At 39.7% G+C, this 27,118-nt stretch overlaps 1 protein-coding gene across 3 annotated transcripts in view; it reads left to right on the top strand.

Annotated features, from left to right (window-relative positions):
* The window catches only part of SH3D19 (SH3 domain containing 19), a 179,581-nt gene that overhangs the window by 106,035 nt on the left and 46,428 nt on the right, over positions 1-27,118 (top strand). For 2 of the 3 annotated variants that reach the window (XM_070415304.1, XM_070415303.1), the window contains exons 3-7: positions 3,513-3,553; positions 12,407-12,449; positions 14,400-14,538; positions 14,668-14,821; positions 15,539-16,543. In XM_070415304.1, the coding sequence (XP_070271405.1) occupies positions 3,513-3,553; positions 12,407-12,449; positions 14,400-14,538; positions 14,668-14,821; positions 15,539-16,543 (1,382 nt within the window). Of the gene's footprint in view, positions 1-3,512; positions 3,554-10,639; positions 10,681-12,406; positions 12,450-14,399; positions 14,539-14,667; positions 14,822-15,538; positions 16,544-27,118 lie in introns of all 3 variants that reach the window. The other variant, XM_070415306.1, reaches the window with a different exon arrangement.

Genomic DNA, 27,118 nt, shown 5'->3' with positions numbered 1-27,118 from the left:
GCCTCCCGTATGCACCCTGACGGGATCAAACCCACAACCTTTTGGTGCATGGGATGATGTTCCAACTAAGTAAGCTACCCCACCAGGGCAAAGGAAAAAAAAAAATCTTTAAAAAACATGCTGTATTTTTCTGTGTATAAGACTATTATTTTCTAAAATCATTAGACTGAAAATTGAGTGGCATCTTATACACGGAAGTCAAGGAGGGAGCCCCACGGATGCATAGCTGCCCATACCTTGTCAAAGAGGCTTCCTCCAATCACGAGCCTTATTGTTACTGATGTCAGCTGATGCCTTAATTGGAGGTGGAGGTGGAGAGTGTGCAGGTGCAACAGGGACTGGAGTGTTCTGAGCCCATAAAGATGTCAAAAAATAAAAAGATAAATACTGGTAAGCGATTATCTTATTCTGCAAAATTCAAACTGAATGTAATCAGCTATGCAAAAGAGCATGGAAATAGAGCTGCAGAGACAATTTGGACCTCCTCCCACTGAGTGTATGATCAGAGAGTAGAGAAAACAGGAAGAACAACTCCTTAAGATGCCAAAAATGAAGAAGGCCTTAAGAGGGAAACCAGCAAAATGTTTAAAATGTTGATTTCTTAATTTGGGGTTGGAAAAGTGGGGGGGGCGTCTTATATATAGAAAAATACGGTGAACTCTTAGGCCTACTATCTGCATGATATCACACCCCTAAGGGGGAACCTGCCAAGGTTTGTAAGTATTGTCAGATGTTTTGTGTTGCCCGTAAAGATTATGAACAAATGATAATTGCGTCTCACATTTATTGAACACACACTTTGTTCCAGGCACTGTGTAAAATGCCTTAATGGACTCTCCCTCTTACTCTTTGTAACAACCTCATGCTTTTACACATGAGGAAACAAGATGCCTTAGAGAAACTAGGTAATTTGCACAAAGTCACACTAGCCAGCAGGTGGAGGCACCAGAAGGGAATATGGATAGTTGGATTTCAGAACTAGCTCTCTGAACCAGCAGGCTCTGCTGTCCCTCCTTTGATCAGTGGTCATGGGGCCATGTCTACCTCCAGGGTGGCCCTCCTTGGAGGTTTTCAGCTAAGACGTGAGCCTGAGTTTATGCTGAGGGAGGACTCCCATGAGGTTTTCTCAGACAATAGAGTGGTAACTTCACCTCTAGTCCTTGCTCTGCAGAACATCTTTAAACCTCAGTTTTTGCATTTGAGATACAGAAATGGTATGCGCTGCACAGCCAACATCTCCCAAAACTACTTCTCATGGAAATGTACTTGACCACAGGCCTTCTTTTTCATTTGTTCCTCTCAGAAAACCCGTTAACCTCTAAAGGAGAACTTTAAACTTTTAGAGTTTGGGAAATGCCATTTTAGACATAAAATATTGGTTGGTTGGGTGGTCAGTTGGTTCATTGATCAGTTGCATCATTGGTTGGTTTATAGATCTAGTCTAAATATGACACTGCAAATCTTGAGGACTGTAGAACTTGGACTGAACTCAGTCAAAATTCTATTTGGGGCCAAGATTCCCTCCCCACCCCCAACTTTTTTATTGAAGTATAACATACAGAAAATTGCACAAAGTGTGCAGCTCAGTTGATTATCACATCTACTCAGCACCTCAGAAGACCTGTCTTCCCCTGTATTAGTTTCTTAGGGCTGCTGTAACACAGTGCCACAAACTGAGTGACTTAAAATAACGGAAATTTATTGTCTCTCAGTTCTGGAAGCTGGAAGTCTGAAATCAAGATGTTGGCAGGGCTATGCTTCCTCTGAAATCCATAGTTGAATCCTTCCTCACCTTCTCCTACCTTCTGGTGATTTGTCAGCACTCTGGCATTCCTTGGCTTACAACTGTGTCACTCAAGACTGCCTTTGTTGTCACACAGTACTTTCCCTGTGTGTCTCTGTCTTCACATGACCTTCTTATAAGGACACCAGTTATGTTAGATTAGGGGCCCACCTACTCCAGTATAACCTCATCTTAACTAATTACATTTGTAATGACCAAATAAGTTCACATTCTGAGGTACTGGAAGTTAAGACTTCAACATATATTTGGGGGGAGGGGCAATTTGACCCAAATTACTCCCCCCCCCCTCATGTTTTACTTCAGTCAATACACCTTTCTTCTTTACAAAGGCAACAAAGGTATATTTAAGTAATAATAATATAATAATATCACACCAAATAAGTGTTAATGAGCAAGGAGAGTATGATGTAGATATTCAATAACATCCCTATGTCTTGCCTGTGCACACATGGTACTGTGGCTTTTTTTCCCTTGCTTCTAAATACTGATTTTGATTCTTTTAATTACTGTGCCTAAGGCAATAGACACAATATTAACATACAAATTCACTCCAGTTTTATACCAAGAAGTTTTTCCTAAAGCCTTCAGTCAACCTATTTGGGTTTTAGTGCTATTACCTCTTTTATATATTACCTTATACTGGTTTTTTTTTTCAAGTAATTGTTTACAGAAAGCTTTCAAGACATTTTTAAAAAATCAGTATTACTGAAAACACGTTTTTATATTATTGTCCTAGCTTTGTGGTATTATAGAACTTTTCTTTTTTTCTTGTGTGGCAGAATAGTATATTTTTAAAGTATCTCTTCTATAAAATGGACTGGTATATTGTGTCTTCCTATTGTAGTTATCTAAGATATAGCAAGCGTATTTATACAGGTTACACAAGTGGAAATTTTAAAAGAGTATAAATTCAAAACTAAATATAAATTTTAAAACACTATTCTGAAAAAAACAGAAGAATTTTATAAATAAGAACTTTTTTTTCTAAATTATAGCATTAAACTTTCATGTTTGCATATTTTTCTAAATGATTCAAAAACAGTTAGTCCACCTGGTATGAATACAGATAAACAAACAACCTGGAAAACTAATAGCATAACCTTTGCAGTTCTAGAGGGTTTTGACAAATGAGTAAACAGAAGCTTGGAAGAGGTCTGTGACCTGCCCAAGGTTGCACAGTCAGAGGCAGTCATGACTAACCAGCTATTGAACAAAAATCAAAGCAGACTTTTATTTTTAGGTGGTGATGTTTTAATTCTAATCTTAGGGTGAAATACTATTGGTACTTAGGTTAAATTGACTTTAAATAATCTGTTTTGACCTGAGAAGATAAGAATTCCAAGGTCAAACACGAAGAGATGGAGGGCAGGGTTAAAAAAAAATTTGAGCACCAGGTAATTGCCACCTGACTTCAAGAAGTTCACTGGAAGAGACAGTATGTAGGTAGCTATAAAAGCAACTTCAAGGCAAAATTTTATTTATACTGCAGATGTACTTCATCAGCCTCCTCGCCTCCCATAAAACATTTTAAATATCAAAGGCAATTTTTAGATGTTTTTTAATTTGTGTTTTGTAAAAAGAATAGACCAGTAATTAATGTATCAAACTTGCTACTTGGCGCCATATTGAGTCCAGAAATGGCCTGGCACAATCAATGATTCTTCAAAAGGATTAATGAATGTGTAATAAGTTTTCTTTCTTTTTCTAGCCAAGGACCCTTGTCATCCATTCGAGCAGTAATCAAGAGATGTAAGTTTTTTTTTCCTGCTCTACATTTTCCTCTCTAATAATTTTAAATGATGGTTTAGATTTATAGCAAGTGATTGTGTTTGATGAATCTTACAAAGAATCCAACAAGAAGAGCTTCTCCTAAGGCAGTGATGGCGAACCTATGACACGCGTGTCAGAGGTGACACGCGAACTCATTTTTTTGGTTGATTTTTCTTTGTTAAATGGCATTTAAATATATAAAATAAATATCAAAAATATAAGTCTTTGTTTTACTATGGTTGCAAATATCAAAAAATTTCTATATGTGACACGGCACAGGAGTTAAGTTAGGGTTTTTCAAAATGCTGACACGCCGAGCTCAAAAGGTTCGCCGTCACTGTCCTAAGGAGTAATAAGCCATTTCAGACATGCAGCTAGTTTTTCAACTTTCTTTTCAACTTTTATTCATTGATAAGCCAGTTCCTCAGAACATTTTTCCCTTATAGAACTAAGCTGTTAAAAAAAAAAATCTGCATTATCTACCTAGTTTCTATGATCTAATATAAATTTTATATAACCATTTTCTAAAGGTAGAGACAGCTGATGGATTTAAAAAATACCAAACAAGCCCTGTCCTTTTTTATTTGCTTCCACAGTATTTTTATTTATCTGTAAAAATGCCTATGGAGATTGGCTCATACTTCCACATACAGGTAGCAGTGACTTACTGGAATTTCTCCAGAATGGTAGAATCATACTTACTAACTTTACCTCTTGGTTAAAGCGTTGAAACATGCTCTTGGTATGTAGGATTTTAACATTATTTTTTAAGATAGATTTTTATTGATTTCATAGAAGGGAGAAGGAGAGAGAGATAGAAATATCAATGATGAAAGAGAATCATTGATCGGCTGCCTCCTGCACACCCCACACTGGGGATCCAGCCCACAACCCGGACATGTGCCCTGACCGGGAATTGAACCTGACCTCCTGGTTCATAGGTTGACGCTCAACCACTGAGCCAAGCCAGCCAGGCTTAACATTCTTTTTAATAAAGGCTGAGCAAAGATCCCTTTTCCAAATAGAACATGGCTTACTCATTATAAAAAGAGGTAAGACAAGGATTTTAGATGTTCTTCACATTATTTGAGCTGAGATCAGCACTCTAAGGAAAATGTATACTATTTTTAGAAACATCATTTGTAGTATTCAGTATGAATTTAGGATATCCACTGGTTGTGAAGACTATGCATTTGAACTCATTGCAGTGAATAGTTTGTAAGGTGGCAATACAGAAAGAAATTCTACAGTTCTCCATGTTGCTCCACATTTCATTTTTATTGTTGGTGGTGAATTATAAAAATGTGGGGCTGCCACAGTTTATGTTGAAGGGAGTTCAAATATGAAAATAAAAAATTCATGACAGCTTTACATGCCTTAGAGCCCTTGGGGAGAGAATGGGGAGAGAAAAGGGGAGAAAGATCATTTAAATAGGTCTGGAATTTAGGCAAGAATTTCTTCCTGCAGGGGGTGGGAGTGGCTGAGGAGAGGTCAATGGGGGGGGGGGGGGGGGGGGAGGAGACTTATGTAATACTTTAAACAATAAAAAATTTAAATAAAAAAAATTTTTGCCTGGAGATACAATTTTGGGGTAATCGAGGTTATAGGCAAAATCCTGGCAATAGCTAACCATTTAGAGAGAACATGTAAAGGATGCAGCAGATGACAGAGGACAGAATCTTAGGAAGCATGATATTTGGGACTAAGCTGTGCTTTAAAGGTGCTGTAGGTCAAAGATACATGACCCAAAAACCCAGTCCTGCTGAGGAGAGGCCTCCTTCCACTCAGTCCTGTCCTCTGGCTCCCGCCTTTGTCCTCTGGCTTCTTACCTTTCTCTCTCTTGGGTTTCAGGACTTCTTTGTTGGGGATTGTAATCTGTACCTGACTTCCCATTGATCCTTCTGGATGGATCTTGCTTACCCTGAGGCTGTGTGCCATGCAGGGCTTGAGGAGAAGGTACTTAATAAGGAATGGGCAAAACGAGGCTGAACAGGATAATAGAAAAACGAGGAGAGCCTAGCCAGTTTGGCTCAGTGGATAGAGTGTTGGCCCACGGACTGAAGGTTTCGTTTCTGGTCAAAGGCACATACTGTGGTTCCAGGCTCAATCCCTGGCCTGGTCGCATGCTGGAGGCATCCAATCAATGTGAGATGTGTCTGTCTCACATTAATGTTTCTCTCTCTGTGTCTCTTCCCCTCTTTTTCACTCTCTCTAAAAATCAATGGTAAAATATCCTAATATGAAGATTAACAAAAAACGAAAGGAAGGGAGGGAGGAAGGGAGGGAGGGAGGGAGGGAGGGAGGGAGGAAGGAAGGAAGGAAGGAAGGAAGGAAGACTAGGAGAAGGCTGTGTATTAGAGGTCAAAGGAAGCGAGGTTCGAAAAGAATGAGTGGACCACAAATATCTCTTAATGCTGCAGGAAGGTCAGGCACAAGGTGGCTGAGAATAGGTCATTATATGTGGCACTCAGGAGGTCAGTGGTGACCTTTGAGAGAGCAGTTTAAATAGATCATTGAAGTTGGAAGCCACACTTTGATTTGAACAATGAATGGAATATGTAGAAGCTGGGACAGCTGGGGTAGGCTAGTCTTCTATGAAATATGGTGGTAAATAGGAGAAGAAAGGGTTGTAGCTTGAGAAGGCATGAGGGTCAAGCAGAGAGGAGATTTGAACATGTTCACAGACTATTTAGGAAGAGGAAGTTGGAGGCCTCTGTAGGCAGCAGGGAAGGAATCCGGGGAGAGATCAAACTGCAGCCAGAGTGAAGAGGAAATTGGTGAAGCAACCCCAGCAGAAAGGAAGGAGGAGGTGAAACAATGGGAAAACTCTTGCTTTGAAGAGCCTTTTTAAAACAATTAACACAGTTGCCTTTAATTCTTATGTGTTACTTTGTATATGCTAAAGAAATATTTGTTGGTTGTATGTATTGCTGATCTACACTAATAAAAGACAGACATGCAAATTGACTGTACCTTCGCTATACCTTAAGCCACGCCCACCAGCCAATCAGAGCGACTATATGCAAATTAACCCAACCAAAATAGCGGCCAGCAGCCACAGAGCTGGAGCAAGCAGGAGGCTTAGTTGCCCCAATGATGGAGAAAGCCAAGCTTCCCGCCTGCCGCGGCCAGCTCTGAGCTCCACTCAAAGCAACAAAGTTTCAATTATAGAAGGTAAATAAACCCCAGATACCTGCTTTCAGCGGGCTGTGGCCACAGAGCTGGAGCGAGCAGGAGGCTTGGGTTGCCCTGGCTATGGAGGAAGCCAAGCTTCCCTCCCACCCGCCCTGGCCAGCTCTGAGCTCCACTCAAAGCAACAAAGTTTCAATTATAGAAGGTAAATAAACCCCACATACCTGCTTTCAGCGGGCCGTGACCACGGAGCTGGAGCGAGCAGGAGGCTGGGTTGCCCCTGGAGATGGAGGAAGCCAAGCTTCCCTCCCACCCGCCCTGGCCAGCTCTGAGCTCCTCTCAAGGCTACAAAGTTTCAATTATAGAAGGTAAATAAATCCCAGAAAAAAAAAAAAGAAGAAAGAAAGGAGACGCTGGGAGCTTCTGTCGCCGGGGTGGCTTGGCCAGCCTGAAAATGGCCCTCAGCCCCTCACCCAGACTGGCCAGGCACCCCAGTGGGGACCCCACCCCCCTAAAGGGGGTGTGGCCAGCCTGAAAACAGCCATCAGCCCCTCACCCAGACTGGCCAAACCTTTATGGGGTGAGGGTCCCCACTGGGGGTGGGGGGCTTAACCAGCCTGCAAACAGCCATCAGCCCCTCACCCAGGCTGGCCAGGCCACCCCAGTGGGGATCCCCACCCTGAAGGGGGTGTGACCAGCCTGCAAACACCCATCAGCCCCTCAACCAGGCTGGCCAGGCGCCCCAGTGGGGACCTCCACCCTGAAAGGGGTGTGACCAGCTGCAAATAGCATCACCCTCTCACCCAGGCTGGCCAGGCACCCCAGTGGGGACCTCCACCCTGAAGCGGTGTGACCAGCCTGCAAACACCCATCAGCCCCTCACCCAGGCTGGCCAGGCACCCCAGCGGGACCCCTACTCTGATCCAGGACACCCTTCAGGGCAAACCAGCCTACCCCCATCCATGCACCAGGCCTCTATCCTATATAATAAAAGGGTAATATGCAAACTGACCCTAACAGCAGAAAGACTGGGAATGACTGGTCACTATGACACACACTGACCACCAGGGGGCAGACGCTCAATGCAGGAGCTGCCCCCTTGTGGTCAGTGTGCTCCCACAGGGGGAGCTCTGCTCAGCCACAAGCCAGGCTGATGGCTGCCAGTACAGTGGTGCTGGTGGGAGCCTCTCCCGCCTCCTCAGCAGCACTAAGGATGTCTGACTGTAGCTTAGGCCTGCTCCCCACTGGCAAGTGGACATCCCCTGAGGGCTGCCAGGCTGCCAGAGGGATGTCTGACTGCCAGCTTGGGCCCAATCCCCCAGGGAGCGGGCCTAAGCCAGCAGGTGGACATCCTCCAAGGGGTCCCAGACTGCAAGAGGGCATAGGCCAGGCTGAGGGACCCCCCACCCCCGAGTGCACAAATTTTTGTGCACCAGGCCTCTAGTGTTAAATAAAAAGACAAACAGATTCTCACACGATGCCATGTAAATACAGAATGAAGAATAATTATGGCACCCTTTTGCCCATTCTATAAGAAAAAATTGTAAGAAATTTTTTATTTACTCAATCCATTGAAATGTTTGCTTTATTATCCCAGACATAATCATCTAACCCTGCCAAGGAGGAAAAACTATCACATTTTTAAGGCAATGTTCCTTAGCTGGTTGTATTTTAAATTCTTTCATGATGAGTATGGTTTCAATCAAGCCTTTAGGTCTTTCTTTTTTCATTTGTTTTTATGACCCCTAAATATTTTGGGTAAAGATCATAAAATATTCTAACTGGATATATCTAGGATTTCATGCTTTCCCTTTCGTTAACTTTTTAAAAGAAAAATTATTCTCTGAAATTCAGAAATAGCTAATATTCATTGCCTACTGTAAGTCAGGAACTGCTAATATTCATTGCCTACTGTACGTCATGAACTGTTCTTATACATTATAAAATAATGATCTACATGCTAGGTGTTAACCTCATTTTATACATGGTAGGGACACTGAATCTCAGAGAGGTTAAATGGCTCCACAAGGTAGAGCTTAGATGTGAACCTAGATTTCCTGAGACTCTGAGGCCATGAGCTTTTCCATTGCATGGATGTTCTTGTTACCATGTCATAGGCATCTAGTTCATACCCTGTCTCAAGCAAATGTAGTTAGTTATTTTTTATTATTGTGATTTTCATTGGTAAGGATTATAGCAAGGAAGCTTATAATATAACTAGAGGCTCAGTGCACGGATCCATGCTCATTGAAAGGAAATTAATTAGAAGGTGGCCCATGGGGCGGGACTGGGCGAGATGAGCTGGACATGCCCTGGAGCCAACCTCCCATGGTCCTTCCCTGGCTGGATGCACCTGGAGTGGCGCCAGGGCTCAAAGGATGTCTGCTGAGTGAGCGGGATCATTCCAGCAGATGGGGTCCCTCGGCCTGCTTTGTGGGGATCGGGCTGAAACCAGCAGTCCCACATCTCCCGAGGGGTCCCAGAGTGTGAGAGGGCACTCTGCAAAGTTGCTGTTGCTTGGCAGCTCCTGTGTTGAGCGTCTGCCCCCTGGTGGTCATTGCGCATCATAGCTACTGGTCGGATGGTCGCTTAGGCTTTTATATATATAGATGATCCTTCTGTGTGTTTATTTCTTCTGACCATCATTTTATCAATATTTTTGAATTATTGAGAATCAGGAGAAGCATCCAGCTCTCCTGGCTCCACAAGGAGTTAAACAGCTTCAGGGAACAAACTGCCCCCAGCCCTTCCTGTAATGGGCTGTAGGCCTGGGATAATCCATTTAACCTCTCCTCATCTGTAAGGTTGGAGTAGGATGATCACTGAGGGTCCTTTCATGCTTATGATCCTGATGGAGCATAGGCAGAGTCGTTATTAGTACTAATATTGCAAATCCAGGTCTCAGTATTTTATGAACAGCTGAATATTAACTTGTTTTGTACTTAGAATTTGACTATATGAGTTAGAAAAGTTTCAAAATAATTCTGTAACATTTTACAGAAAGTAAAATACAACAGCTTTAATTGAACATACTGCCTTTATACTGTAGTTTAATCCAAAATGTACAAGAGACTAGCAGCAGTTTGTGGCAGGGGTTAAGAGCCCTGTCTGTATGGGCTTTGGTGACAAATTCAGTTTTCTTGGCAACAACTACATCAAATCTGTTTAATCTGGGAAAGTGAGAATGGATTAAGTGGGTGGTTAAGAAATTTGCCAGAAGAGTGTGAAATACTACACGAAAACCTGCCATGAACATCTAAAGTGTTTCTAGCTGCTAAACTTGTTCAACACTGACAAAAAGAGCCAGTCATTCTATGGGGATCAAGAGAGAGAAAAAATTTCACAAATGAGTGAATGTGAAAAAAATCGGAGCAGGAAAGGAGAAGGCAGTGCTTCTGAAAGAATGCAGAGATCTGTGAGTTATGTTTGGGAGACCTTCTCGCCCTCATTTGGCTACTTCCAGAGTGGGAATGCCACTCTGCTAACCAGTGGGGGCCTCTTACTAATGGCCTGTGGTGTGCAAGGGCAGAATCAAGTAACAAGCAACTGATTTAAAATGATGTAAATTGAATACTGAATTTCCTTTTAAGTATTATGTATACTTTAATATTGATTCCTATTGAAGTCGCAAATTGATTTTGCAGAATGGTTTTTGGGGATATTTTTTGCACTGTTGTTAAAAACTATAGGTAGATTTTTTTTTTTTTACTGTGGTTATGAGTGTGGCTGTCTGGTCTGTACAGACATGTCTTTGCCACAGCATACTTCTTTACTCCCTGAAACTATGGTTCATCAACTTTTCCTTTCTGTAGAAGTATGCAGAGTGGAATGGTGAGACAGTCTTGCTCTCAAATTCCTTTTAGAGCATAAGCAACTGGGTTCACTCTTTTTTCTCCCTTTCTTCTTCTATAACCCCTTCTTTTTTTCCCTTAGCACTCATGAATAGTGCACAGCAAAAATGCCCCGTGGAAGAGGTATGTTTGTGACGAATAATATGATGTCATGTACAAGTGCTGTGCCTGCTGATTCTGGCTTTAGTGGTGATGGTGATGTGATTGTAGCACACTTAATGAGCCACTTACTTAATGAAACCAGCCTTACTAATCAGACCCACCACTCAGAGCTCTAGCCTCTCTGTCCTTTCATTGCAATAGACAAAATGCACCTCAGCTTGGTTTAACTTTTGATAAAAATTGAAGTCAAACCAGTTGATGATATGAATACAAGACATCCTCCAACTTGATATCCAAGAGTTTTGGTTTCAAATGTTGGGTTTGCTTTGCCAACCCAGAATAGATTCAGCTGTCACAGCCACCTCTACCCCTGTCTTCCCAGCTTTGTCAGTCTCCTTGTTCAGAGAGAACCAGAAGTTAATAAGAGGAAAAAAGCTAAGATCCATACCTTCAACCTTTACAAATCAGAAGAATTGAAAAAGATCAGAGTATTGGAGAGATAGGAGGGCAACTGGCAGAAATAGTTAATATCTGAAACAAATTCCTGTTTATGCACAGATCATTTTGATATACCTGGTAGTGTAGGAAGATTTTTAAAAAAAGATATCTTTAGAATGTGCTCTTTGAAAATAGGGATATAATTCTGGATTGCACATATGTGTACTATGTGACCCTATATGTGACATATTGTCCAGATCATCTGACTAAGACTTAATTTAATTTTAAAATAAAATTTGGAGAATTTTTAAATGATCTAGCTTTTTGAGATTGAGGCTTGAGGGAAAAGTTAGTGCTACATATATAATAATATATGCTATAATAAATATGTTTATAAAAGTGATTTGGGCAGTTCTTTTATTCATTATTTTTTAATTTAGGTACTAAAACAAAGACTATAAAACTCCAGAAAAGTTAGAAAATTGATGAAAATTTAACCACCTTTATTCTCTTTACAATAGAGTTATAAAAAAAACTTTATAAAAGTATAGTCATAGATCAGAATAGACATGTAACAAAGTTTTCTGCCCATTGTTACTTCATGTAATTATAATGCGCTTGTCATGCAATTTCTATTTATAACTATCTTTTTTTCCCTCTGTTCATTCATTAACTTATTTTCAGAACTCCAGAATGTGCTTTGAAGGGTTTTTGAAATCTATATTATCTTATGAATTCAAATATATGCTATACTTAACTTGATACCATATGAAAAGATCATTTTGATTTGCTTCTCTACTATGGTTGTTAAAATACATACATTCTGCTTTTCTCCATGTTCCTCTTAGATATCATTCCCTCTAAACCTAATTCAGGTATAAAATATCTTTATATTTCTTTCTTTCTTTCTTCCTTCTTTCTTTCTTTCTTTCTTTCTTTCTTTCTTTCTTTCTTTCTTTCTTTCTTTCTTTTTTTCCTTCTTTCCTTCTTTCCATCCTTATCAAAACATTCTCTTTAAGGCAGTATCCTATGTCTCTATATCTGTATCTATAATTCAGTATATAGAAATATATCATTTATTAGCTACTGGTTTTTAATAACTATAATTTATTTCTAATTATAAAAGAAATATAAGGTGATTAAAAGATTTGCAAAAAATAAATGAAAGTTATTTTTAATCCTTCAAAAATCCATAATTCTATATGATATCAAGTATAAGCTATTTTTTCAATAATATACCCTATAAAAATGTAAAACTTTATTGAATATACTAATTTTGTACTACATCAATGTATTCTTTCTTTTATAGCTTCTCGGACTTCTATACAGAGTGAGCTTCATCGAGATAGGAGGTATGGTTATATTTATAATAGAGGGCATATATTCTGCTCATAATGAAATAAAAATTTTATCAGTTAGCAAGTTAAATATTTCTCTTTCATAAGCAGTGTATTTCAACATTCTGCCTCATCAATACATTTCCTGAATTAATCTATAAGCTTGAATGATAGAGACTTTGCTTGAGAGGAGAAGCAATACAAGCCTAAAAGTGTTCTTTTGAGACTAATTATTTACTGACATCAATTTGAAAATGTTTATTAAGCAACTACTATATATAAAGCATTATCGGAACTGCTTCAAAGGAGTGCTTTGTACCTCATAGCTACTTAGTACATGTTGCATAGATAAATGATGAATGACAGGATAGGAAATTGAGTGGAAGGATAAAGAAAGGAAAAGAGGCAGGAAGGCAGGCTGGATAGATAGCTGAATGCATAAGTGGCTAGAAGATGGTTGGCTGGAGAAAGGGAAGAAGGTCACTGAATACACAAAAAGAAGGACAAATAGACAGATAGAGGGCTGAATGGATGGAAAGATTAGCAGGTGGATAAATGGATAGATTTTTATAAAACAGCTTCCATGCTTTCAGATTTCTTAGGGTATGGTACCTGGGAATGAAGAACAAGGACTTTAGAGTGAGACATTAATGCAAGTTCAAATCATGACTACTTTCTCACCATGTGACCTTGGCAAGCTATGTAACCCTTCTTTGCTTCAATATCCCCATCATTAAAGCAGTACAAACCAGACCTCCCTCATAAGGTTGTTATACGGATTAATGCATGTAGAGTGGTTAAAATTTATTAATTATTAACTCATTTAGTTAAACAAAAGCTATAAGCAGGGGTTCTTAGGTACTGCCATTCAGATGTAATTAATAAGCAGGTTCCACCATTTCACAAGCTAGCATGAGAGTGTGTCTATACATGGGGTTGGGGGGGGGTGTTTATTTTATTAATATTTTTATTGATTTCAGAGAGGGAGAGAGAGAGAAACGCCAGTGATGAGAGAGAGTCATTGATCGGCTGCCTCCTGCACATCCCACACTAGGGAATGAGCCTGCAATCCGGGCATGTGCCCTGACCAGGAATTGAACTGTTACCTCCCGGTTCATAGGTTGATGCTCAACCACCAGCCGGACTATACACAGTTTTGATAATGATAGTGCTTTTTGGTTTTGTTTTTATTTGGCATAGAGTGCTAGAAAAAGGAAGAGCAGGTATCCTTGTCATTATTTGTTAGGACAGAAACTTGAGGCTCAGAGAGGTGATTGATCAGCTCAGAGTTGGTATTTGTTAGGAAGTCAGGTTGAAGGTAAGATTTAAACATGAAACTGTAGAATCAGGTTAAGAAAATTATGAAAGAAGCCATGCCTAAATTACTATGGCTCCTCAGTTAAAGAATAATAATCAAATTCATGTACAAAACTGACAAGGAACACAGACACACACATCAGGGTCTAGAAATGAACATGTGAACTCTAAATACTTAAAGATAACTTGGAATTGGGACAGAGGTGGAGTGAGAAGGTATTCTATTTATATGGTATCATTTTTTAGTTTATACTTTATAATAACAGAAAACTAAACAGTTCTATTTGATCCATGCACTTTTCTACTTATGGTATATTTTTGTTTGTCTATAGGCTAGATAGCAGAGCCCTGGAATGAAGAGCTTGTATGGACCTTACCTAGTCCATATTCTTATCAACCAAGGCAGAGCTAAGTGTGCTTAGGGTACATCTCTAACTTTTTGTGCCCAAACTCATAGAGGATGGCTGCCATTCCCTTGAAGCCTGCCTGGGTGTACTGTTAGAGACTGTACAGGTCATTTCTGTGACTGCGGTAGTTCTTATGTAACTTGTTTGGGTGGTAGTTGTTTTCATGAAGCTTTGAACATTTGCAAATAGACAATAGCCTGTTACCAACCTGCAAAATCTCACTGAGGCTTCTGTCTGCTAGGCGCCCGGAGATCACCATTGTGGCAGCTGAGCCACTGAGGCCAGCCTCATGGTTTCCAGGAGCCCCAGCCCCAGGATTGGGATTTCCCCCACCCTCTGCAGCAGGCCCTTGGAGGCCCAGTGAGCTGGTTCCTGCTGAGGTGAATAAGAACCCTGTTATCTCTTTGCATTTTATTTTTAAAATGAAATTCAAAGATTAGAACAGTGAGACTGTTAACATGTTGGCTGTCAACCATAGATGTCTAAAATCTTCATTCTTTATTTTGTAGCTCCCACCATCTTATGAACAAGTCATAAAAGAAATCAACCAAGTTCAAGTTAATACTACAAATAACAATAATGCTGCTGCCTCTCCAAGGCACACTATTACTTCTGCAACTCAGACTGACTTTTCAGAAGAAATAGACAACCACCTGCCTCAAAGTAATGCAAGTAATTTGTCTCCCCTAATTCTGACCTGGTTCTAGGAAAGTAATCAGTAGGCTCTAGTCTTAAAAATAATTTTCAATTCATACATAATTTATTGAGCTCTGCTTCCCAGTCAGTGTGATCATGTGTGCTTTCTTTATTTGGATTTGCTATGATTATAATAGTTCATTCTCAGGACCCAAAGCCCCATTTCCTTGGGCTCACCCTAATTCATAACACAAAACATCCTTTAACTCATGGTTGGTATTACTGCTGATGCCCTTTATTCCCACCGAGAGGGATGTTATATTTAGCAATGTAAACTTGATAGGATGCTAAAGGTGTTTGCCCTGTTAGGCTTTTTAAATGCATTGTATTAGGATAACAGACGGAAATAAGTTACTTTGGAAAAGTAAAGCAAGAATCATCAGAATTTTGACAGCGAGAGAGAAATGATTTGTGTGATAAGTCTACTGAGAATCAGAAATTTAACAGTGTTTTAAATTATTACAAAATGAATGTTTCTTATATGAATAAATATAATTTGAACACTGCAGAAAGCTGAGTATAAACATTTCCACATTGATTTGGGAATTACTTTTTACTAATTGAGAGAACCAAATTCTCTTGCTATTCTACATGTATATCTTTAAAAATCTGTTTATCTTCTATTATGTTTTTCTTTTAAATTATAATGTTGCAACTTATTTTTGTTCATTTTGATCTTATCAGCACTGCAGGCACCTCTCAAACCTCTTCAGCCTGCACCAGGGGTCTCAGCCAGTGATCTTCCCACAAATGTGGGACCTTTAATAGTCTTTGACATTTCTGAGGAACACACTTGTCCAGAAAACTCCAATGCTACAAGATGTCCAGTGCCAAAACCAAGATCAAAAAGCAACCTCAGACCAGTAGCCAGAGATTCTCACATTAAAGGGCAGAATCTCCAGAAAATCAGCTCAGCGCCCACCGAAGAGGAGTCAGCCCCAAGCCGACCCCAGTCTCTGTTGGACAATACCAACGACTTGGACAGTCAGGCAGGGATGAACATTATGAACACAGAACGAAGCCAAAATAGTATTGTTTCAAGGATCAAAGCATTGGATAGTCAGACAAATACTGAAACTTCTGAGCTGCCCAAGAAACCAGAGATTGCTCCCCGCTCACTCCCCCCAAGGCCTGCTGTTCCCTCAGGGAAACCCTCTGTGGCTCCCAAACCAGCTGCTAACAGAGCTTCTGGAGAACTGGACTCCTGGAATGAAAACAGACGCAAGGTGGCCTCAGGGGAAGGGCCCACCCCACACTCTCCACCGCAAGAAGTAGGGAGCATCCCAGTAACCAAACCTGAATTGCCAAAGAAACCAAACCCTGGCCTTACACGAAGTGTTAATCATGAGACTCTGGGGGGAGGGCCCGTGGTTGAGAGCCCTGATGGCAGGAAGAGAGTCCCAACTCCTGCTCCTCGGCCTTTGCTGCCGAAGAAATCAGTTTCCTCAGAGAACCCCAGCTGCCCTGCCGCTTTGCTGAAACCAGTCACTGTTCCTCCCCGACCCCCAGTGGCATCACAAGCCAAAGCATTCAGGTCATTGGGTGAAGGAGCCTCAGCCAGCCCCACAGCCCCAGGTCTGCAAAGCAAGCCTCTGGGGGACATCGACCTCATCAGCTTTGATGATGATGTTTTACCCATCCCACCTGGGAATGTGGTTGAAGACCCTCTTGGTTCAGAGATGGCTCTGGGTGAGTAAAGTCAGAAGTGGAGGGGAATCTAAACTCATAGGGTCTCTTGAATGGCACTTGCTGTTTTAGTTTCCAGTACATAGATTATTGAGATGTGTATGTGTAGAGAGAGGGAGAAACACAGAGAAATTAAAAAACATGAAACTGGGTGGAAGATGGAAATTAAGAGGGAGGAAAGGGAAAATACGGAATGGGAAGATGGAGACAGAGAACGAGGGAGACACACACGTTGATTACTATTATCCAAGCCTGGGATGAGGGACCAAATCAGATGTGAGGCCGGCTCCCTTCCTCTGGCAGGTGGAGATTCAAACATGAGCAGGAAGCAGGGAAACTTCCCATACACAGGAAGTCATGCAGTGGGTCTGGAAGGGCTCCTGAGATTGAACCAGCCCTGCTGGGAGTGCCTGGAGAGGGGCCAGCCCTGGGGAGGACTCTGGCAAGACCAATGCAAGAAGTGAGAACCCAGCCATATGCTGCAATTTTTTCCCCATAATCTTTATATAAACTCTTCCCTTGAGAATGCTGTTTTGTAAATAAATACAATAGTTATAAGTTTCCTGCCAAGATCAGGACAATTAAATTTCCCAAGAGGCAGAGGCCTGTTTATTTTTTCCCTCACACTGTTCAGCAAGAGGGTGTATGGTGAAGCTTATATCTGATTTGTCAAACCAAGCTGCTCTGTCTGTCATTAATAAGATTTTTTTTTACTGCTGTTTACTTATTTGGGTAGAATTTTTGATCATATAAGCTTAATAGTATTTTCAAAAGGTTAGTTGTCATCTGTAAAAATGTTTAACAGGCATCAATGGTATAAACTCTGATTCAAAACCAGCTTCTGCACAGCATAGGTGTATTTTAAATGATAACAAATACATATTTATTAAATATTTATCATACACACAACATGTACCATGCCTCTTTCCCATAAGGAGTAGAAGGGAAGCTGTTGGAATATATTGAGTTTCTGCAGTGTTCCAAACCCTGTACTAAATACTCTGGCATCTATTATTTAATTGAATGCTTACAGAAACCCTCTGTAAGCTATCATTAGCCTCAATTTTCAGATGAAGAAAATGAGGCTGAGAGAGATCTATGGGTGATTTGCCCAGTGTCATAAAACTACAGTTTTCCAAGGCAGAATTCATACTCAATCTATTTATTCTAGAAAAAAAAATATTTTTTTAGTTTATTGAGAGAGAGAGAGAGAAACATCGATTTGTTGTTCCACTTATTTATTCATTTATTGGTTGATTCTTGTATGTGCCCTGACTGGGGATTGAATCTGCAACCTTGGTACATTAGGCTGACGTTCTAACCAACTGACCTACCCAGCCAGGGCATTCAATCTTTTTATTCTAAGTCTAGTTTATTTTTCACTATATCATATTGCTACCCAACATTTTCATGAAGCCTTAAACTAGGCCAGTGGTCCGCAAACTGTGGCTCAGGAGCCACATGCGGCTCTTTGGTTCCTTGAGTGTGGCTCTTCCACAAAATACTGACTTCTGTGCATGGGCCACGAAGTTTCAATCACACTGTATGTGCATGCCTGCAAGTGGTATTTTGTGGAAGAGCCACACTCAAGGGGCCAAAGAGCCGCATGTGGCTCGCGAGCTGCAGTTTGCCGACCACTGATACTAGGCAATACATTAAAAACTTTTCAAGTCTTGGTTATGCCATTTTCTTATTTAAACCTTTTTGGTGTTACAAGGTTCAAGGTAGGACAGGGATGGGTAAATTCAACAGCAGCAAGCTGTTTAAGGGGTAGAAACTGTTTAGGCCAAAGAAATGCCTCCTTTTATAGAACCTGCTAGATTCTGTGGGGATGGCACTTAGTTAATAATTGCTGAGACTATTTCTGTGTCATTAAGCAGATAATTACAGTCATCTTCAAAAAACGAAGGTCAAAAACATACATTCAACATTAATGCAGTCTCATGCTTCATCCTGAGCCTTTTCTGTTTCATTGCACAACGTTTAATTATTGAGGCAGTCTTTTAGCAAAATGTGTAACTTGCTTGCCCTGCCTGACTTTAGCCATTGCTCTTGACTGTGGAGTTTTACTGAACTGAACACTTCCTATATTCTGCTCCTCACGCAGTGATACTGTCAGACTCCCAGCCTCCCCTAGAGAATTCTAGAGATATCCTTGAGTCTTCCTGTCACACAGTGGCTAGTTGTTTGGACTTGGAGTCAGACTGGTCTGGGTCTACCACTTAATTGGCATATGACCTTGGACAATTTACTTAATCCCACAATGCCTTAGTTTCCTCATCTATAAAACATGATAATAATACTCCTCAAGGTATTTCAAGGATACATGTGATTATGAAGGAAAGCCCTACCTATGATCTGAAACATGTGAAGTGCTCATTAAGTGGTAGTTGTTGTTATTTCTTGCCCTTCACATCCAATTAGTTACCAACTCCTGCTGCGTTACCTTCTGAATAGTGATTGAATCTTCCTCTCATTTCCATTCCTCCTGCTACTGCCCTGTCCTAGGCCTTTATGCCCCAATCACTGCAGTGGCCTCCTCAATTGAGTCTCTCCTCCTTCCACAAATGCAGCACCGTCCATCTTATGGCTACCCGAGCAATATTTCTAGAGTGTACATTGGACCTTGTGACTTCTTTGCTTATTGCCCTCCAGGATCATCTCTGAATTCCTCAACATGTAGAGGGTTTATTTATTTATTTTTATTTGGATTTTGTGACTTTTTTTTTTTTCGGACTTTGTGACTTTTTGATGGCATATCAATAGCACTGTCTTTGGATTATGTCTCTTTTCGAAACCTTGCTTAATCATCCTAGCATCAGCCAGAAACTGGGAGAGGAACACAGGATAAAGGCGAGTAACTCACAAATATGTCTTTCCTTCTCTTTCTCTTTTCTGAAAAATAAAGAAAATCTAATAAAACAGTTTTCATATAATGAAGTTGCCATATTAATCTCAGGAAATAGAGATCAAAAAATACTGAAACTATGAAAACATTGTAAAGATTAGAAAATTTATTAAAGAAAAACTCATAAAACAGGCAGTTTAATATTGGATTCATTTCATGGGTAGAATGCCTTCCAGGTTAATATAATAGAGCTAAGAAGTATTAGCAGTTCCTCTTCACACCTTTACCAATCATATCTAGTTGTCAAAAAGGCAGAATACTTCTGCTGTCAGCCCCATTACACAGACCAGAATAATAATGTAGCAGTCAATTTCTGGTATTAACAGAACTCAAGGGAAAGAAATGACAGAAAAGCAAGCCAAGGATGGTGAAACTAATTATGATGACAAGCATGTTATTAGAGACAGGTAATGGGCAGAAAACTACATTATCATCAATGTTTTTCTCTACCCGGTAATGAAAAGCATGTGGATACAGGTGTAAAGCCGCTTGCTAGTTTGGCAGCAGGTGGAGAATAATTGGTTATGTGTGTGAGGGGCTTGAAGGAGGGCAGAATAACACTGCAAATAAAAGTAGAGAAAAATGCCATTGGCCTTCCTGAGATTTAGATGAAAGGTTCTTTTGGAGATGCTTTGTGTTTTTTCTGGAGAAGCCAGAGCAAACAGTCTGTGATGGAGAGACTTGTGGCACTGCAGTTCTTAACCCTTTCTAGATCACAGAACTCTGAGAATATGATTAGCTTGCAAATCTTCTTTTTCCTTTGAAAAAGGAGTTATATTTTTCAAGGTTACAAATAAGAGCTAATTATTATGAACTAAGTCTGTCTAATTTAGACAAATTCAAAAATATATACCTGCATTATTTCCTATTAAATAGGATCACTGAGGAATAGTATCAAAAAGAGAATTTTTATGCAGACATTCTCCATTTTTCATTCATAAAACCTGTATGTCACTTGAGCAAAATGATTTTAAATTGAAAAGGGGAGCCAGAGGTCTCAATGCCTGGAAAGTTTTATAAAATATCACCTAAATAATTCAGTTGCTCGTTCTTTCAATATTATCTATTGAACACTTACTTGAAGCACTATTTTGTGCTAGAAGCTACTTGAATTGAAAAAGAGATTCAAATTCTATTTTAAATTAGGTGAGGAGCACTATTTTGTAATGGGGTAGCCCATTACTAAATTATCTTTAGTTTATTGTAAATCTTAGACCCAACATGTAAAAATATGGGCCCCATGATGTTTAGTTTTTGTGCATCAAAACTAAGCTATAGTACCCAGTTATTCAAACACTCATCTGTAAGTGTTGTTGTGAATGTATTTTGTAGATGTGGTTAACATCTACGATCAGTAGACTTCCTTGATAATGTGGATAGGCCTCATCCAACCGGTTGAAAGGCTTAAGAGAAAAACTGAGGTTTCCCTGAGGAACAAGAAATTCTGTCTTAAGACCTCAGTATCACTTCCTGCCTGCCTGCCCTATACATATCAAACTTGCCAGCCCCCATAATCACATAAGCCAATCCTGATTGGTTCTGTTTCAACTGATACTAACTCTAAGCAGACTCCTGGGTTTGAAGCTTGGCTCTGCTACTTCTCTATTGGGTGATTTCTGTACCTCTGTTACTTCATCTGTAAAATGGGGATAATACTTGTACCTAACTCAAGGGAACCAGAATAACCTCGAGCACAGAGTAAGTACTTTAAAAGTGTTTGTAAATAAGTAATTCTGTGGTGCCAAGTTTACTTCTCAGCTGGAAAACTTGAGATGTTTTTATTCTCAAATATTTGCTATCAACCATACATGATCGCTTTTTTCCACACCAAGAACAGAACAGCCTAGGAACAAACAGCACCTCACCAGCCACAGGTGCCTATACATTTAGATGGTGCAGGAGCAGGGTGAGGCAACAGGCCAACTCTACACATGGAGATAATTCGGCAAAGCTGCGGTAAGAGCACTTCTGGAACATTAAGAAAAAAAATATATAGAATTTTTATTTTTCTAGTTACTTTGTGGAAAATTTTATGGCCATTATTGCCTTGAAAAGGCAACAAAAGGGACAAGAGTTTTTGCTTTTTTCTCCTTATTTTTAAATGGTTTTTACTTTGTTTGTTTGAGAGGGGTGTTACAACTTTTTTCTTAATAGTGAATTTATTTTATGGGATTTTTTGAAGTTACAAAATAACATATATTTGCTGTAACAACTCAAGCAATATAAACATTTAGTGAAATATACAAATTAATCTCCCTCTAAGTCTGTCCAAATCCCCAGACTAACCAGTGGGAACAATGTTATATGTAGCCTTCTGTGCCTTTAGACATTCCAAACCAAAGCTTATGAACATATATATTTATATATGCATGTGCTTTTTCCAGCTTTTTATAAAAAATTTTAATGTACTATATTACTCAGCAGCTTGCTTTTTTTCATTTAACAATGAGATTTATGGACTTCTCTTCAGACCAGTAGATGTAAGTCTAACTCCTTGTGTCCTTATACCTGCCTGAGTGCATCACAGTTGATTCAACATTTCCCCTATTGATGGACAAGCAGGTTGTTTTATTTGTTTTCAAATTTGGGGAATTTGTTTTTCTTTTTTGCCACAACAAAAAATGCTGCAGTAAAGTCTCCTAAAAAACATTTTCATTTCTACTAGTGCTTTTGTTTCTGAGGAATAAATTTCCAAAAGTGAGACTACTGACAAAAGGTTATGAACTTTAAACATTAAAATTTTTTTTTTCAATTACAGTTGACATTCAATATTATATTAGTTTCATGTGTATAGCATAATGGTTAGACCTTTGCCTCCATTGTTACATTAATTCTCCATATAGGTGTGGATTTATTTCTGGACTTTCTGTTCTGTTCCATTGATCTTTGTATCTATTTTTTTTGCCATTACCATGCTGCTTTGATTACCATAATCTTGTCATATAATTCAATATCAGGTAGTGTGATACCTCCAGGTTTTGAACTTTCAACATTTTAATAGTCCCACTGATCCAGTTTCCTACCTGGCAGTGCTTGGAGTCCCCAAACATGAATGCTATTTTTGCTCGATATGTTGTCCACTAACATTTTGGGGGAGGGAGAGGTGCCCTCTCATGAAAAGAGATAAAGAGTAGAAGGATCCAAGATGGCGACCGACGGGACAGGCTGCAAGATAGTGTGAGTGAGAGAGCGAAAGAAGAGTGTGTGGACATGCGGGGAGTGTCTGTATTTATGAGTCTGCGTCAGCTATATTCCACAGCACTGTTGGGGACTGGCGGACCAGGCTCCCCTGGCCGGGCAGCCTTTACTACTGCTGAAATCTCTCCTGCAGCAGCTGGCTCTGCCACAGAGACCATGCCATCTTGAAGGGGAGAGCGGCTTTGATCAGAAACACAGCCTTACCTTCAACTGGGGAGACTTTGGATACCTCCCGGGACCCAACAACCACATCTCCCAGGGACCAGCTGCCTCAGCTGTGAACCCACAACCACTGAGACTCCAGCCTCCCTGGCCATGAGCACCTAAAAAGTTTGTCCAGGGGGAGACAAAGCAGCGCCGAATACATGGACAAGCCCTGCGCCTTCTCACAGAGCAGATAGAAGGAACAGCTGAATTGAACAACACCCACCTGGAATTGGTGAATTAAACACTGCTAGTGAGGCAATCCGTGGATGGAAAGGTCAGAGATTGCCTAGAGAAAGCTCTGCCTCCTCAGATTCAGCTGTGTGTTTGTTGTTTTCATTTTTTGGATTAGTTGTTGTTTGTTGTTTGCATTCATCTCAGAGTGTTTGTTTGCATTTTTTGGATTAGCTGTTGGGGTTTTTTTTAGTTTTCTCCCCATATACATATATTTTCCTCCTTTTTTCTTCTCTTTATTTTCTCTCTTACATTTTTTCCTTTTCTCAAATCATTTTTGCACTCTTTTCTGTTCCCTAGATCTCTTTTCTCTGGTGGTCACCTTTATTTGGGGATATTGGTATCATGAATACATTTGTGTTTGGTGCCCTATGTGTTGTGTCTTGTCATGTTGTATTTTGTGCCTTTAAGTCAACGCAGGAGAGACAGAGCTACATAACCAGACACCCTGAGAGGAGCAAACATGAGAAGACAAACAAACAGCCTCCATATGAAAGAAAAGGAGGAATCACCGGAAAAGGAAGTAAACGAAATGGAGGCAAGCAATATGTCAGAGGAAAATTTCAGAGCAATGGTCATAAAGATGCTGAAAAGGATGGAAGACAAACTCAACAATATTTGTAAGAACCAAGAGGAAATGACAAAGTACCAAGAAGAAATGAAAAATGACATCGCTGCAGTAACACAATAGAAAGCATCAACAGTAGACTAGAAGAAGTGGAGGACTGCATCACTGAGCTAGAAGACAAGGTAGGAAAAAATACCCAAGCAGAGCAGCAACTGGAAACAAAGCTTAAAAAACAGGAGGAGAGCCTAAGGGAACTTTGGGACACCATGAAATGAAACAACATTCACATAATAGGGGTCCCAGAAGGAGAGGAAACTGAGCAAGGAATAGAAAACCTGTTTGAAGAAATAATGACAGAAAACTTCCCTGATATTGGGAAGAAGAAAAAACTCACTCAAGTCCAAGAAGCTCACAGAGTCCCATACTAGATGAACCCCAAAAGACCAACACAAGACACATTATAATTAAATTGACAAACACCACTGACAAAGTAAGAATCTTAAAGGCTGCCAGAGAGAGATAGAAAGTTACCTACAAGGAATCTCCCATCAGACTATCGATTGATTTCTCAACAGAAACACATCAGGCCAGAAGGGAATGGAATGAAATATACAAAGCATGCAAAGCAAGGATCTGAATCCCAGAATAGTGTACCCATCAAGGCTATCAATCAGAGTTGAGGGTGAAATCGGGAGCTTCACAGACAATAAAGGACTAAGGGAGTATATTACCACCAAACAAGCAATGCAAGAAATGTTAAAGGGACTGCTGTAAAAAGAAGAAATAGGAAGGGAAGAAGGAACATAGGCATAAAGAATAAAAATGGTGACAAACAAGTACCTATCAATAATAACTTTAAATGTAAGTGGATTAAATGCCCCAATCAAAAGACATAGGGTAGCTGAGTGGATAAGAAAACATGACCCATATATCTGCTGTCTACAGGAGACCCACCTTGGAACAAAGGACTCACATAAACTAATGGTGAAGGGATGGAAAAAGGTTTTTCAGGCGAATGGAAATGAAAAAAAAAAGCTGGGGCAGCAATATTTATATCTGACAAATTAGACCTCAAAATGAAGGCCATAACAGGAGATAAAGAAGGCCACTTCATAATACTAAAGGGAGCAATTCAACAAGAAGATATAACTCTGGTAAAACATATATGCACCCAATACTGGAGCACCCAAATACATAAAAAAAAAACTTCTGGAAAAATATCAAGGGACAGATTGACAGCAATATAGTCATAGTAGGGGACTTTAATACCCCACTAACACCACTGGATAAATCCTCTTAAACAAAAAATCAGCAAAGAAACACCAATCCTAAATGACTCACTAGAGCAGATGGAATTAATTGACATCTTCAGAACATTTCACACCAAAACCACAGAATATACATTCTTCTCAAGTGCACATGGGTCATTTTCAAAGATAGACCACATATTGGGACACAGGCAAAGTCTCTTCAAATGCAAGAAGATAGAAATCATATCAAGCATCTTCTCAGATCACAATGGCATAAAATTAGAAATCAACTACAATAAAAACAGTGAAAAAAGTCATGCTATTAAACAATGATTGGGTTACCAAAGGGATTAAAGAAGAAATAAAAACCATCATAGCAATAAACGACAATGAAAACACAACAATCCAAAATCTATGGGACAAAGTGAAAGCAGTCTTGAGAGGGAAGTTCATAGCTCTACAGGCCTATGTCAAAAAAACAAGAAAAAATGGTAATAAATTACCTAACCCTACAATTCAAAGAGTTAAAAAGAGAGCAACAAGAAAAGCCCTGCGTAAGCAGAAGGAAGGAAATAATAAAGATCAGAGCAGAAATAAATGACATAGAGACCAAAAAAAAAATATATATATATAAAAGATCAACAAAACCAAGAGCTTGTTCTTTGAAAAGATAAACAAGATTGATGAACCTCTAGCCAGGCTCACCAAGAAGCAAAGAGAGAGGACCCAAATAAACAAAATCAGAAATGAAAGAGGCAAAATAACCGGTCCCACAGAAATGCAAACGATTATGAAAAAATACTATGAACAACTCTATTCCAACAAAATGGACAACCTAGATGAAATGGACATATTCTTAGAAAAATACAAGCTCCAAAAACTCAATCAGGAAGAATCAAAAAACCTGAATAGGCTGATAACTACTGAAGAAATTGAAGCAGTCATAAAAAATATTCCAGCAAACAAAATCCCTGGTCCAGATGGCTTTACAGGGGAGTTCTACCAAGCATTCAAAGAAGAACTAAAACCTATCCTCCTCAGACTATTCCAAAAAATTCAAGAGGAAGGCACCTTTCCAACAGAACTCAAAAGACCTGTTCTCAAAAAACTACAGGACATTGAAAAAAGAGATAGAGGAAGACATGAACAAATGGAAGAATATACCATGTTTATGGACTGGTAGAACCAACATCATTAAAATGTCCATACTACTCAAAGCAATCTATAGATTCAATGCAATCCCCATTAAAATACCAACAGCACATTTCAAAGATCTAGAACAAACTCTCCAAAAATTCATCTGGAATAAAAAAAAAAAAAAAAGACCCTGAATAATCACAGCAATCCTAAGAAGAATAATGTTGGAGGGATCACAATACCAGATATCAAGCTATATTACCAAACCACGGTTCTGAAAACTGCCTGGTACTGGCACAAGAACAGACATATAGACCAATGGAAGAGAACAGAGAACCCATAAATCAACCCAAACCATTATGCTCAATTAATATTTGACAAAGGAGGCAAGAGCATACAATGGAGTCAAGACAGTCTCTTCAATACAGGATGTTGGGAAAATTGGTCAGATACATGCAAAAAAAATGAAACTAGATCACCAACTTACACGATATAAAAAAACAAACTCAAAATGGATAAAAGACTTAAATGTAAGATGGGAAACTATAGAAATCCTACAAGACTCCATAGGCAGCAAAATGGCAGACATATGCCATAGCAATATCTTTACAGACACAGCTCCTAGGCCAGTGGAGACTAAGGAGAAAATAAACAAATGGGACTACCTCAAAATAAAAAGTTTTTGCACAGCAAAAGAAACCATCAACTAAACAACAAGAAAGCCCACTGCATGGGAGAACATATTTGCCAATGATATTTTAGATAAGGGTTTAATCTCCAAAATTTACAGGGAACTCATACAACTTAACAAAAGGAAGATAAACAATCCAATTTTAAAAATGCACAAAGGATCTAAATAAATACTTTTCTAAAGAGGACATACAGAAGGCCAAGAGACATATGAATACATGCTTAAAGGCACTAATCATCCGAGAGATGCAAATCAAAACAACAATGAGCTACCATCTCACACCTGTCAGAATGGCTATCATCAACAAATCAACAAACGACAAGTGCTGGCGAGGATGTGGAGAAAAAGGAACCCTTGTGCACTGCTGGTGGGAATGCAGACTGGTGCA

Source organism: Myotis yumanensis, unplaced genomic scaffold, assembly GCF_028538775.1.
Source record: "Myotis yumanensis isolate MYYU_CA2020_CCGP unplaced genomic scaffold, mMyoYum1.0.hap1 SCAF_5, whole genome shotgun sequence".
Taxonomy (NCBI): Eukaryota; Metazoa; Chordata; class Mammalia; order Chiroptera; family Vespertilionidae; genus Myotis; species Myotis yumanensis.
Note: the sequence above shows the minus strand (reverse complement) of the source record. Positions and strands in the feature narration are given on the sequence as shown.